Below are 14,314 nucleotides of genomic sequence, written 5' to 3'. Positions count from 1 at the left end.
CAGTAGTTGTTCCTACTACCATCTAGAGGGCGATGACTGTCTACAGAGAAGACAAAAGTAGCAGGACATCCTACTTAGTTGCCTGGCCCTTGGGAGGGTCCCTGGTAACCTAAAGATACACAATATCAAGCTTCTCTGGTTTATCCTCTCTGCCCCTATAAGGCTGAATTCAACGACCTGGATCCATGTCCCCTTAACTGAATTTCCAAGCAACCTTACAGCCCATGTTTAACAATGGAGAGGAGAGTTGTCTAACCCAAGCCACAATGGGAGCCATATATTTAATATTAAATGTTCTAACAGCCATACTGAAACACAACAGGTGAATTTAATTTTAATAGTATACTTCATGTAATCTAGAATATAGTAAGTATATAACTTTAACATGTAACCCATATTGAACAACTAGTGAGATACTTTACATCTGCTCTTTCTTAGTAAGTCTTTGAAGCCTGGTATTTTACATTCAGAGGGGATCTCAATTTGCCTAAACGCACTTTGGTGCTCAACAGTCAAATATGGCTAGTGGGCATCACCTTGGGTACTACAGATCTATAAAGGGTTTTCTGGTCAAGCAATTAAGATCTCCACACTTTCTTACCTACAGTAGGTCTCCTAATGCTTTAAACATTGGGCCGTGTTTCTGAACAGCACGTGCAAGGCACTTTCTTGACTAACTCATCACAGAGAAAGATATAATCAGTTCTTTTGTAAGAGTAAAATAACTTATTTATAAGAAAAACATTACTTTTCAGTCATAAGTCATTCAGCCTTAGTTCAAAAATAATCTTGGAGTTCAAAAGAACTGTTCTTATATTTGGTACTTCTACTTATGAAGGAAGCCATGGCCCAAATATTATGGCTGGCAAAAAGTAAAAATAAAGAAGAAATCACAGTTACTGGCTAGGGAGAGGATGAGAAAAAGAAGAAGTGCTAGAACCATTATTATTTATATACCTACAAACTTTAAAATGGTAAAATATATAATCAAACAGGCAGTGCACCTTGTTAAACAGTTACGGAGTGGGGGGGTGGAACATTAATCAGTTCTGGTTCTGATTAAGAGCATACAGGAATCAGAGAAGTAAAAAAAAAAAACTGACTTGAAATACTCCTTGGGTTGTTTAGGCTGAAGTCAGCCAGGGCTCGCTCCCGTTCTGCGTGGGACCACTGTGCTATGCAGCTGTGTGCTGTAGCCAGGGCGACCACAGCTGCACCCGGCCACTGGACTTATTGAAGCACACAGACCCCATGCGAATGTTGCTCCAGTTGCAGGAGCTCATTTCTTCCCCAAGTCAGAGAAAGAAGTGGAGACACACAAATGTTATCCTCTACCTGTGCTCTCCCACTGTAAACACCAAAGGAAGCTTTCTGTAAACTTATTCCTTAAGCCAATGCGTATATTTGATGAATATTATGTGTATCACTCTACAGTGAGAAAATTATGTACCCAGACACTTAAATTAGTCAGTCATGTCCCCAAAGGCCTTAGAAATGTCTTTTCAGTCCTGGGTTTTATAGAATCTGGCCAAGCAATGGAACTCACGAAGTGTGCTCTATTTATTTAGTTTTGGGGACTGAGTCACAGCCTTGCACACGCTCCACCACAGAGCCATACTCTAAAGCACACTGTAAAGTCCTAAGCCATGTAGGCTATTTACAGAGCAAAAAATGTGACCTGCAAGTTTGGGAGTCCACACTGGGGAAAACACAGGTTACAGGCCCTGTACTAGCTCCACACGAGAGGAGCTACAGGTCAGTCATTCTCCAGTTCTGAAGAACTCCAAGTGCACTGTCAATCCCCACTTAAGGGGCATAAACACCGCCACAAATGTGATCCTCGTATTAGGAGTAAACTCCCTTAGGATGCTGAGTCAGTCAGTGTGCAAGGAGAGGACAGCGTCTGAGCAATGCGCTTTCCAGTGCGTGTGCCGTTGGCGGGGACGGAGATGTCAAGGCAGTGGCATGGAGGCCAAGTGGGCAAGTGACTTCAGGCGTACAACAGGGCTTTACGTTTTGGGTAGTGAGCAGTGCGCTACACCCTACACCAAGCTCAGTAACAGTACTTGGCATGACCAACCTTAGTCATCACCTTGGTAAGTGCTTTGGCACGGGCCACTGTTGCTAACCACCATCCTGGTGCGGGTCCTTCACATCTGCTCTCCTATGGATGGAAAAAAGGAAGTGTCTAATGTCCGTGCACTGGCCACGCCACCTCCAACCCTGTCCTTTATGCACAAAGCCTCTCAACTCAGGTGCAGAAGAAAATGATTTCACTTCTGAGAGAGGAAGTTAACCAGACAAGGCTACAATACATTCTTAGCACAATAAAGACTGGCTGAATGCAGAACTTCCCAGGGCAACAGCAGAGGGAACTAACCAGTAGCACAATGCTGACAGGACGATTAGGAAGTGCTTTGGCAGACACTGTTAGATAACAGACAGACACAGTGACACAGGGGACAGAGCAGAGGTCTTGAGTTCTGGAAAATGAAGCTCCTACTCTCACTTCATTTTGAAGCTAGAGACAGAATGTACATGAAAATGTTTTGTAAACGGTCACAAGGGAACGGATTACCATATCAGCTTGGGAAAGTTCTGGGCAATTCTTTGGTCCTTGCTCCCCTTAATGATAAATTAACCCAAGCTCTTTGGAATGAAGATGCAGTATGCGAATACCAAAGGCTTATTAGCACGGTTCCATTTTCCTCTGCCTCCAGCGAATGGCCCACCGTTCTTTACTTTTCCTCTAAGTACCTCTGGAACTTCAAGGATCAGCACACATGCTACCACCTTCCTCACGAATCACTTTCTGCAGCATCCACACAAAATGAACTGCTCCTTTTCCTGGGTGCTTACAGCTCAATGCAGACCGCATTTTGTCACAATTTCCTTCTATGCTGTATTCTAGAATAGATTGTAGCTATTTTCTCCACTGCAATGTGAGTTTTCCAAAGGCAGACAGTTACATTCACCTCGGACCCTTCTTGGGTTTCCTACCCTTGTGCTCAGTAGAGTAGCTGCTTAGTGACTGTTCCCTGCATTGTACTGAATTTGGTCTACTTTGGCTTCATGGCACCTTTTTTTCCCATAACCTCAAAAGAAAAAAGTGAAGAGAGAGAAGAAACTTAAGACTAATGAGGGCCACAGCATGACAAACAAGACAGACGCATGAAGAATGGCTCCTCTCTGCACTCCTGTTTTGGATGCTTACTACTGATCGGCATACACTTTGTCACTGAGTGTTATAGAGAGCGCAAATGTTAGAAAGCACACAAAGGCAGACAACCCACCACACAGCATGCAAAACGCCTACGTGATTTCAGGTTCTCCTCCAGGCTACCTTTGCTTCCACTTTAACAGCAAAATTGGTACCACTAAAGCTAACACAAGACACATGTACTCTGCTTCACTCGTGCAAAGATGGTATCACCTTCCTGCTGGGCTCAGCACCTGCTGGTGTCTCCAGGCAAGTGCGCACCTTCTCCGAGGCACCGTTAAACCAGGTGGCAGCTGTGCCCTTCAGATTCAGCAGTTGTGTATTTACTTACTGGCACTTCTAAAGTGTGTGGAGTATCCTGAGATTAAAAAGGGAAGGATCGAGCCCCTTTGTCTCGCTGTGCCTGTGACAGGGAGGCCTTACGACACTGCCGCTGTCTCTCAGGAAGCCAAGCACCCAGGTCGTATTGCACTATCTCGGGCAGTTCTCTTCCCATCTTCCATTACCCTAGCTTGACACTCACTCCTTCAGAGTAGATGGGGCAGCTGCACGGAATCTGAATTAACTTCTGAAAATTCATATTGGTCGTCAGAACGTGAAACTTAAACAACTTAAATGTCTTCCTGTCCTAAACACTGACGAGCTCCTTGGGTCCTGCTAACAACTCCCCACTCAGCTTCTACCAGGGGATTCTGCTGGTGCGCATCCTAACTTGGGCCACTGTGTTAGTCACACCGATCCCGCCTAGAAGGAACCAAGCACGCAGGCATCTCAGTTTTGCATAACCCTCTTTCTTATTTTGGGGGACTGAACTTGGGGCCTTGCACAGGCTAAGCACACACTGCACCACTAGGCTACATTCCCTGCTACCATATCTTACTTCTACTGAACTTGTTATTCTGTCTCGTATAGGTCTGCCTTATCAGTACCTTCCTGACTGTTCATTCCTTCAGGGAAGGAACATGTCTATTCCGCACAAAGGTATGGAAATAGGCAAAAATGTCCTTTGAAGATTTTAAGGACAGTTAGCTATAAATTCTAACCTTAAGAAAGCATGAAGACTTAAGTGGTGGTCACTGAATTCTAGTTATACTTTGTAGATAACGAACTGCCTACTTCTGAACATCTCCTAGCATGTTACCAAGACCGTATGAAAAAGCTCTGCCCACAGTGTGAAAACACCCCGCGTCACTCTGCTCTCCAGCCCCGTCTATGCTAAGCTGCCTGCTGTGCCTTTTCCCCGCACCTGCCTGTTCTTCACACCTTTTCTTCCCATGGCCGGCTTTCTGGCTTTCCCTTTCCAACTGCTCTCCTCCCCGTGAGGGACCCCAGCCTGTGCATAGTTACGGTGAGGAAGCGGATGACGGGAGGAGATCCACCTGTAAGTGGCAGTTGCCACCCAACACACACTCACTCACTCAAGACGGCTTCAAGTAGACAGTGACTCAATGTATGACTAGAAAACAGCAATTCAGCCAAGTATGAAAGGAAGTATGTCCTAATAGCTCCTCAGTAGAACTAGTTGATGATTAGTATGCATTTGATTCAATTATTTTCAAAACTAGTTATTTTTGGAAGGGGAGGAGGTGTGAACCAAGAGGGGAAGGGCAGCTTGCTTTTAGAACCCCTAATTAATACAAGTTCTTGCTTTTAGAAAATCCTTCATTTGAGCTATTTTTTCACTTTTTCCTGTTGGGTGCATGGCATTTTAGAATTTTTGGTTTCAGCAGCGACCCAAAAAAGCAGAATTGCGAACTTGCACATCAAAAATGAAAAGGAAAAGAAAAAGCGCATCATGATTTGGAACAAGAACCAAAACGGACTAAAACAAAAATACAAGCAGCTGCTAAACTATTGAGTCTAACTCAACAGAACCTTTCGGAAGACAGGGAGGTTAGTTGGTTAAGTATTAACAATGACCTAGTAGTTACTACCTCAGCTCTACAGTTTAAATGTTTAAGAATGCACATCCAGAAGCGGCACATGTAGAAAAACCATGGTAGCCAAGAGGTGTCTGAACTACTGCTGCCTGGGCCACCCTTTTCCAATCACAGGGATTTCTGGAGTTGCTGTTCTATGGTAACTCTCAGTCAGAGAGACAAAGAAATAGAACATTTTTAGAAACCAAGCAAAAAATGGATGGGAATACAATACCTGGAAAGTTTATCAAGCATGTTGACAAGTTTCATGGCTTCATATTCTTTTTGTTCTTCTGTCATTTCATCTATGGGGTTTGGCATTGGTTCCTCTAAATGACCAGTGATAAGATTAATGCTACAAAAAGAAAAAAAAGTTATGCTGTACGTTTTAAAATTATGCTCTTTCTATACTTTTCTGGTCCAAGTTTTAAGTTATAATAAGAAAGAGTCTAATAGCCAAAAAATGGCAATAATTTCAATAATAATTTTATGGTATGAACTGCTATTGGAATTGAAAAAAAAAACTGACTTCTACTAATTTGCTTTGGGAAATGGGCTATAGTTACTGTTTTTAAAAAACTAAAATTGACTTGTCAACTTTTTTTAAAGGCATGATTGTTTTTTTAAAATGTAATATTTGACTGGTGCCGTTGGATAAACATCCTTGGATGCACAGCTTATTCACTGATTATAAGGGGACAAATGACTTCAGAGGAGGTGAAATGAGAAACTCCATTTTGTGATACAGTGTAAAACAAACATGTCAAAAAAAAAAAAAACTGGAAAAATGATGACAGGCTGCAATCTGGAAACGAAAGCATGCCAATTTGTAATCTCAGGAAATTAGTCCATTAGTGAGACCACAGAGCAACGAGTATTCAAATAATACAGGATACAGCAGAAGAACAGTCTGAATGAGATTTGATCTGACCTAGGTAAAAAAAAAAGAATGAAGTCTAGCCCACCAATAGACAAATATACCATCTTGGCTCTCTAGAAAGACATTTAATACAATACTTATAATGAATACCTTGTATAAACTTTGTATGAAGTTCTAATACCACATAAATTATTTTCTTCAATAAAAGTTGTACTTTTTTTCCTGAGAAGGGGAAATAAACAATAACAACTGTAGACGCAAACGAGGTTATATTATCTTGTACTAGCCAAGGGTAGACAGTTTTCAAGGATCAAGTTAACTATCTCTGCAAATAGCAAACAGATACGTTGCTCTGTAGGGTCTAGAAACACGACTGCTTTCAGGGCCGAGGTCGTCAAGATGGTCCGCAGCCAAGTGAGCGGGTCACGCACAGCTGGTGTGGCAGGCTGGAGACTGGGGTGAGCTGGACACCGGTGCCAGTGTAAAGCCACTGTGGGCACTGCAGAGACCATGCGAGCAGTGAGGTCATGAGGGGGCAGTATACAACCCCTGTGTGAGGCATCTGCAGGGGTAAGTTACTTTCTTCTTGACCAGGACTTTGCTTATTTGGAATAAATGCTAGATCACAGGGAAGCTGTTCGTCACTGTTAGATTTATTTTCCCCCGACACTCCACAGAAGCTACATAACACATCCCATTTTGAGGAAAGCTCACTCCTCAACATTTTTGAAAACCGTATTTGCTCGTCTTACACTGGGCCTATAGCTAGAGCCACAGTTAAAAACTCTTTCCTGTCAGGGGTCTAGCTCAGTGGCACAGTGCCTGCCTGGTAAACGCGAGGTCCAGAGTTTGATTTCTGGTACCAGAGAGAAAACTTTTTCCCTTTAAAAACACAATATATAAAACAGACAAAAGGAGAATTGCTCAGGCCAAAGGGCGATAGCTAAGGGGAGAGGGGCCCTAGAACTGCTTCCGTTTGTCCCCAACTTGCCTGTTTCCTCAGAAGGAACTCAGGAATTCTGAGGAACTCTGGGACAACGTAAAAACCCTCATTCTTAGCGTTGACTGTACATCCGAATTATCTAGAGGGGAAAAATATATATATATACACACATACACACATTTTTGGGACAAGGTCTCACTATGTAGTTCACATGGGTGGCCTCCAACTTGTGGTGATCCTCCTGCCGCAGCCTCACTACTGCTGGGATTACAGGTGTGCACCACCACACTTGGCTTTATCTAGGAAACTTTAGACATTCAGCCTCCCCTTTGATCAATTAAACCTGTGTGTATGAAGTTTTCCAGGTGATTCTGATACAAAATGAGGTTAAGAATCACTGGGGTGGAGTGCTCGCTTCAGTGCCATATGTCTTCTCTTTGGTTAAGGGCACCAACTAAAACGCTAAAAGGACCACCCTCTTTCCCAACCGTCACGAACAAAGAGGACTCAGAGAAGGCTTCTGGGAGCTCTGGAGATACGTCCAGATGCCACACTGGAAATGCAGTTCTACCGTTATGTGCTCAGCACAGCAAAAGACAAGTTTTCACTGGCTTCCCTCTTGGTGCCTGCTAAATTAGAAAAACAACTTGTCTTGGAATAGATAAAGGTACTTATGTCAGATACATATCACTTCCTGAGCAGACAACAGAAAACAGGCTTTTGAAGAAAGCACCAGGAGAGGTAGGGAAAGCAGATCTATTCACTCTACAGACCATGCTTATTTTCCACTTATGTTAGAGGAGGCATCTCTCCTCAAGTTCAATGGAGGTGTGATTTGAAAATCAGATTTGTAGGCCATTCCAGAAGATGACATTAGCACAAGTCATCAAGTGTCTCAGCGAAAACATGTCAGGAGAACACACTGGGAAGCCTGTGGTGTTGTGGCCACCACAGCACACAGAGCTAGATAGGAACTCCTGGATTAGGACATGCTGATTCTTTTCTTACTGATCTCTTGAGTTTAATGGAAATGATATCCGTTTTCAGTAAGCTGACCTTAAGGCCCTGGACTGCTAAAATGACATAATGGCTTGCTCTGAAATTAGCTACAAAGGTAACAAAAGCCGCTATCTGAGCTTAGCAGTAGGAGCCTGAAATTCATTCTTACCGCAGAAGAATACATCCTTCACCCGGAGTGAAAATCTGACCTTTTAAAGTGGTCCCAAGGATTGAGGTTTCTCTTGTTCCCTTTGAAAGAATACTCTCCTCCAAACCTTGAGACTCAGAACACCGAGCCACAGAAAGCACAAGTCTGGGCACTGAACTGCACTACTCCTTTACGGAAAACCTGCCCCTGTGCTCGGGCAGAAGGTGGGCAGACCCGTCTTCTCTGCGCCTGCTTTCAAGTTGAGTCTAATATAGCTTTCTTACCAGAAGAGGAAGAGAAACAATAAAAGTCACCATGACAATGATGCCAGGTGTCATCAGACAATTTTTTTTGGTTGAGCAAATTCCTGGCACCTTTATAAACTCATACAATTTAGTCTGAGACTTGACTTGGCACATCTCAAGATCCCCTCACTATGAAACCCTGGGGTTACTTTTATTTTGTTCCCCGACTGTCTCAAGATGCTGTAAGGAAACTAAGCATGGTGGACCTTTTGCTGGGTGGTGCATTTATTCTCCCACCTTGCCCCTGCTCCCTTCTCTCAGCTTCCCAGCACTCCCATGCTATGGTTGCTAATGTCTTTCCATCACGCGACAAGAAGTATCTAAACCTCTCTATCTGTGGGCACCTGAACATGATTTTTAAAAAATTATATAAGGCCATTATATGAACCAATAGCTGAATCCTGATTTTCTTAAATTCCATTCCCTGGCTACTTCTCAAGTGGACATGGAAGCTTACGAAGGTAGGAAAGTCAATCCTCACGGAACCTAGAATGTCGTGCAAAAGTACTAAGATACTAAGAAGGGTGAGCAAATGAACACATGTGACAGCTAGAATATACTGCAGGTCTTTTACTCCTCCTTCTAACTGCTGCTTATTTCTGGCCAATACCACCAGTGCTAGGTCACTTAACAGAAAAGTCATTAAAAATTCCTTCAGGTAAAGGTAATGAAAATTACCTTCACTATCTAAAAAGCATGACTTAGAGTTCACTCAAAGCACTCCAGTGAAGACGGGGGTGTATAGTCGAACGCTCACAGGGCTGGACGGGGCAGTGAAAAGGAGATGCTGCTCCTGGTGTGCAAGGGACCTGCGCTACTCAGTCCCAGGAGTCGCTGTCATGTGAGAGCAGGACCTATCAGAACTTCCCATTTTTCCAAAGCAAGAAATTCAGACTTTCTTCTGAAATAACTGAATTCTAAATGTTGGTAACTAAATTATTTTAAGAAGCACTGCAGAAAAACAAATATCACACTGGCTAGGACAAAACATATTAGTGAGCAATTTCTAGAAAAGTGATTGGGTTTTGGAAAAAACCAGGCTATAAGCACAGAGCAGGAAAGAAGGAGCACATGGGGGGGAAAGGACATGCTATGGGTGCCCAGGGTACCCTCAGGAAAACTTGGCTCTGCCTCTTCCAAACAGAAAGAGCAACTAACCATGTCCTGATTTCCTTAAACTTCATTCCCTGGCTCAACTAGAGGATGAATCCATGACATCTTAATCCTGAGGAGCTCACTGATTTAAAAAAAAAAAAATTTAACTTAAAAAATCAGTTAATTCAACAAAAATTGGCTGAGAGCTTACTGTGTGCTAGGCACTATTCTGAGATTTCAGTGAATAATAGTTCCAGGGGCTGGGGATTTAGCTCAGCGGCAAAGTGCCTGCCTGGCAAGCGCAAGGTCATGAGTTCGGTTCCCAGTACCGGAGAAAAACCAAAAAAAATAAATAAATAAAAAAAATAAAAGTAGTTCCAAAATGCAACAAACAGCCCCCTCTTCCCTTACGGGGTTTGTCCGGCAGAGGAGACAACAACAAGCTTCGCGAACGAGGATGCCTATGGTGTGGTGCAGGTGATTCGTGTTCGAGAAGGGGCAGGTCATGAAGGCAGGGGGGGACAGCTCTGCTGCGGAGGGGACATCTGCAAATCAGAGCACAGCCCTGAAGGACAGACGCTGGGTGGAAGGGCCTGGGCAAAAGCATGCCACAGTATGACACAGCGGAGGCTGCGCTGGGACGGCACCGCAAGAGAAGCAGTGGGTGTCCCGCTGCAAGGACTTCTGTCCTCAGCCACTGTGGAGTTCTGAGCGCCTGATATGGCCTGCCCTGCACTGTAGGGATCAGAGCGATTGCTGTGCTGAGAAGGGAATCTACAAGCCCAGTTGGGGCCAGGGATGTAACTCAGTGGTACAGCCTAGCACATGTGGGTTTGGTCCCCAGCACTGAGAAAAAAAAAAGATTTAGAGGGCTATTAAAAGATTCTGGTGTGCTTTCTTGTAATCCCAACACTCTGGGAGGCTGAGGCAGGAGGACTACAAGTTTAAGTCCTGCCTGGGAAATCAGTGAGACTTCATCTCAAAACAAACCAAAAATAAAAAATAAAAGAGGGCTAGCTCAGTGCAAAGGTGCTAGATTCAATTCCCAGTACGTGCCACAAAAAAAAAGAAAGAAAAGAAAGATCCCAGAGAGATAAACTTTTAGCTTGGTGGCAATAATGGCTGTAAAGGACAACTGCATTCCAAATGTACGAACTCAGAGCCAGAACTGTCTGACAGACGTATGTGAATATTCACTAAATTAGAATTCATCAAGTGGAACTTTTGCATTTTCACAGTATCAGGGAACGTACAGAGACATTTTCTTCTTCTTAGTTTCTGTTTTGGTTATATCACAGCAACAGGCTCCAAGAACGGGGCAGCTACACTGAAGCTCAAATTCCTCTCTCCTTTGGTTGGCTGTGAGGCAGATTACAGTAGCAGTTAAGTCTCAAACCCTGAGTTCACATCCATCAAGATGGGTATTATAATTGAAAACACACATGCACACCCTCTCTGGAAAACAACAAGTCCTGTGAGGATGAAGACAAAGGGGAATTCTGTGTACCCGGAGGGAATGTACAATGGTGCAGCTGCTACGTACTACAGTACACACAACGGCAGCTCCTCAAAAGTGAGCATGCAGCTCTGCTGACTGTGGGGTCCCGGCATTTCCACTCCTGGGTACAGGCCCAAGAGAAGTGGAAGCAAGGGCCTAAACAGACACCAGTCCGGCCACGTTCAGCAGCGTGGCTCACAGCAGCCAGAGTGGAGGCCGCCCAGCGTCCCCCGCAGCGTGAACGGAAAAACGCAGTGTGTGCCGACACACACTACAATACTGTTTAGCCTCAAATGGAAGGAAACCCTGAGACCTGCTACAACATGGGTGAATCTGACAGGATTCTAAGTAAAACCAGCCATTCCCCAAAGGACAACTATTATGTATCAGAAACTGGTTTGAAATGGAAAATTTTATGATGTGTATTTCACCCCTAAAATAAAAAGGCAGAATAAAGAGAACAATAAAACTTGATTTGACTCCCTCAAAAACTTATAAATTCCCCAAACACCACAAAGGTTGGCTCCCCAACTCTGACACTTATGAACTATTTTCCTTGGACAAGTTACTTGACTTCACTGAGCTTTAATTTCCTTGCCTGTAAAATGGGAATAAAACCTACCTCAACGAGTTGCTGTGGAGATTAGGTAACATTTGTAAAATTCTTAGAACTGTGTCTGGCATATTAAGCACTGAATAATTACCAGAAATCAGCACAGTTGAGGCACTTGCTGAGATCTCACATAATCCAGGAAGTAAATTTCCCTATTCACTATGGAGATGGAGATGTACATAGAATCTTCATTAACTAAAGAAGCCACACAAGATTTAGTTTCGTGGAGTTTGGTATGATTAAATTCTGGTACAAGATACTCTGAAGAGACACTAATTCCTAAAAATGTACCAAGTAATTGAAGAATTAATGTATAAACATGACACAGATTCTATATTAAAGAAGAGGGTAAATTATGAAACCACATCCTAATTCAAGTCTTTGCATTACATCATGAATGGAAAGAACTAAGTAATGTGCTATCATTCTTTCACTTATATATCAGATATTTACTAAATATGTTATGTATCAATCACAAACATATACATACTGAATGTGTAAACAGACATGAATATCAAGATGCATCTAGGCAATAAAAAAGTTCCAAAATGCCTTTTTAAATTATAGGCTACTTAGTGTACTTTTTAAGAGTGATATCACTGACATAAAGGGTACAGAAAGCTGATGGTTGTGAATCTACAGAAAATGAAAACTGCAGCAAAACTTGACCCTGAGCTCAGCTAACACACCTGACTGGTCGTTGGCTATTAACCCAAACTGTAACACAAAAGAAAAATCAGAGAATTCACTTTAGAAAGTGTGAAGCTAGACTGCAGATATCACAGAGCTGGTAAACTCTCAGAATCGGTATGCATGGCAGAAGCGGCAGTGATTTTATTTTTAACCTGGTCTCTCAGCAATCTGAATTTAGATGTGTTTCATGAATGCTCACAGTAATAAATTCTGGTTCTTAGAAATGCTGGTTCACTTCTATTGCACATAAATACATTGTCACAGCTCGAACCAGACAGAAAAAAATTTCAATCCTGGTTTCTAGTGCACATTTCAAGAAATATTTAAAGTAAGAAATATTATTTACACAGTCCCAATATAGTAAGAAAACTTTAATGGAACTTGAATTAAGTAGCATAACAAAATCTTGAGAAAGAGGAAAAAAAATCCTGCCTTGCGCTAAAGAAACTATAGAGTTGCTGCCACAGCTACAGCTGCTAAATTCAGTCAAGAAGGAAATGTCCACGTTTGCTTAGACAATGACTTTAAGCTTTTAGATGTAATCAGGAGAGCATCTTAGGGAGATGCTTCATCAGGAAAGCTCTGCCCACTTCTGGCTACCCACACCCTACCTCCATGGGGGAGCCCTTCACAATACTGTCTTTGCACCCCGGGACCCCTGTGCACCCAGCCTGAGAACCTGGGCCAAATGTCATCAAACACACACCTTTCAATTGATCCCCAGAATGATGTACGAACAATACCAGTCATTTATATTCATATCAACTGTGCAGCCAAGGGGTCTCCATGCTCACAGGCATAAGAGAAAAAAGGTGTACATGTTAGAACTTAAATATCTGGTTTCCCTTGAGGAAGGACCAAACTTCATCTGAAAACCTAACAAACTCAGCTAGACATAGATCAAAAACCTATGTGGTATGTAACTTGATTCTGTGCATGTATTTTGTCTAAATGTGCTAAATGCAGAAAGCCATTTCCAGTCCATTAAATACATTTCTTATGACACAAAAAGGATTCCCATGATATTAACTGTCTTCCATAGGTTGAATGTAAGCTCCATACAATTCTTACTTTGAGATTCCAATACAGGATTACAGGTTACCTTGGTGCGTTAATCAGAATCCACTTACATTTCTGACAGTGGGACTTGGGTCAAATGCATGAAAGTAATTTCTCTTCTTCTGCCAATACTAGCAGCTGTGTTGTGAATACACGCATCACAGGAAAAGCAGACTGGGATCTTGGTGAAGGGTAGGCAGGGCAGGAGAGGAAGCAAGCCTTTCACAGACCGACTCATAACCATGACTAGATTAGTAAGAAGTTCTCATAGGTTCTGTGGCTCGGGCCCAGAATACAAAGGGTTTTCTTGCTTGCAGCGTACTTGGTTTACCACCACTTCCATGGGGCCATGTAAAGTCGTATTTTAAAGATCACACTAAAGATTCCACCAGGAGAAAGACACGAGTCTGAAGAAGGGAAATGTGATGCTACTCGAAAAATACATATTTATATGTGTACTGAGCGATGCGTAAGAGACGTAAGATTATACAGTGATGACTATTCTGACCACACTAACCCACCATTTTGATGAATAACATAAAGTCAAATTCAAAGGCTAAAAATAAGTTCTAATTAAAGATGTAAAGCTTAACTCCAGACTCTTCCCACCAGAGCCAAGACAGTAACAATATTAAACAACATGGTTTTTGATTTAAACAAAAGGTGCTGTCCCAAAATCTAACATTATTTTAAAAAATTTAATTAGTTTTTTGGGTACCGGGAATCAAACTCAGGACCTTGCACTTGCCAGGCAGGTGCTGTGCTGCTGAGCTAAATCCCTAGCCCTAAATTTTATTTGAAAGAGAAAAAAACAACAGGTAAAACAAAATTTCAAAACAAGATAATGAGTAACAATGTTTAATACTCTGTGTATTGTTATCTTTAAATTAGTTACTAAGAGTGTAAGATATAGGGAGTCAGGCTGGGGATATAGCTCAGTGG

General features: G+C 42.6%; 1 protein-coding gene across 10 annotated transcripts in view; it reads right to left on the bottom strand.

Moving 5' to 3' along the window:
- Positions 1 to 14,314, bottom strand: part of Ric8b (RIC8 guanine nucleotide exchange factor B) — a 122,925-nt gene that overhangs the window by 10,056 nt on the left and 98,555 nt on the right. For 4 of the 10 annotated variants that reach the window (XR_001235931.1, XR_001235933.1, XR_001235934.1 and 1 more), the window contains exons 9-10: positions 5,375 to 5,494; positions 2,081 to 2,164 (exon numbers count right to left, since the gene is read on the bottom strand). The exons of 1 other annotated variant lie outside the window; for it this stretch is intronic. Coding sequence is in view for 4 of the 9 variants with exons in the window: in XM_013519080.1 (XP_013374534.1) it covers positions 2,125 to 2,164; positions 5,375 to 5,494 (160 nt within the window). In the remaining 5 variants the exon portion in view is untranslated. The remainder of the gene's footprint in view (positions 1 to 2,080; positions 2,165 to 5,374; positions 5,495 to 14,314) is intronic. 5 more of the 10 variants (XR_001235936.1, XM_013519064.1, XM_013519068.1 and 2 more) reach the window with 2 other exon arrangements.

Source organism: Chinchilla lanigera, unplaced genomic scaffold (genome assembly GCF_000276665.1).
Source record: "Chinchilla lanigera isolate Chin_1 unplaced genomic scaffold, ChiLan1.0 scaffold00004, whole genome shotgun sequence".
NCBI lineage: Eukaryota > Metazoa > Chordata > Mammalia > Rodentia > Chinchillidae > Chinchilla > Chinchilla lanigera.
This window is presented reverse-complemented; position numbering and strand designations above follow the sequence as displayed.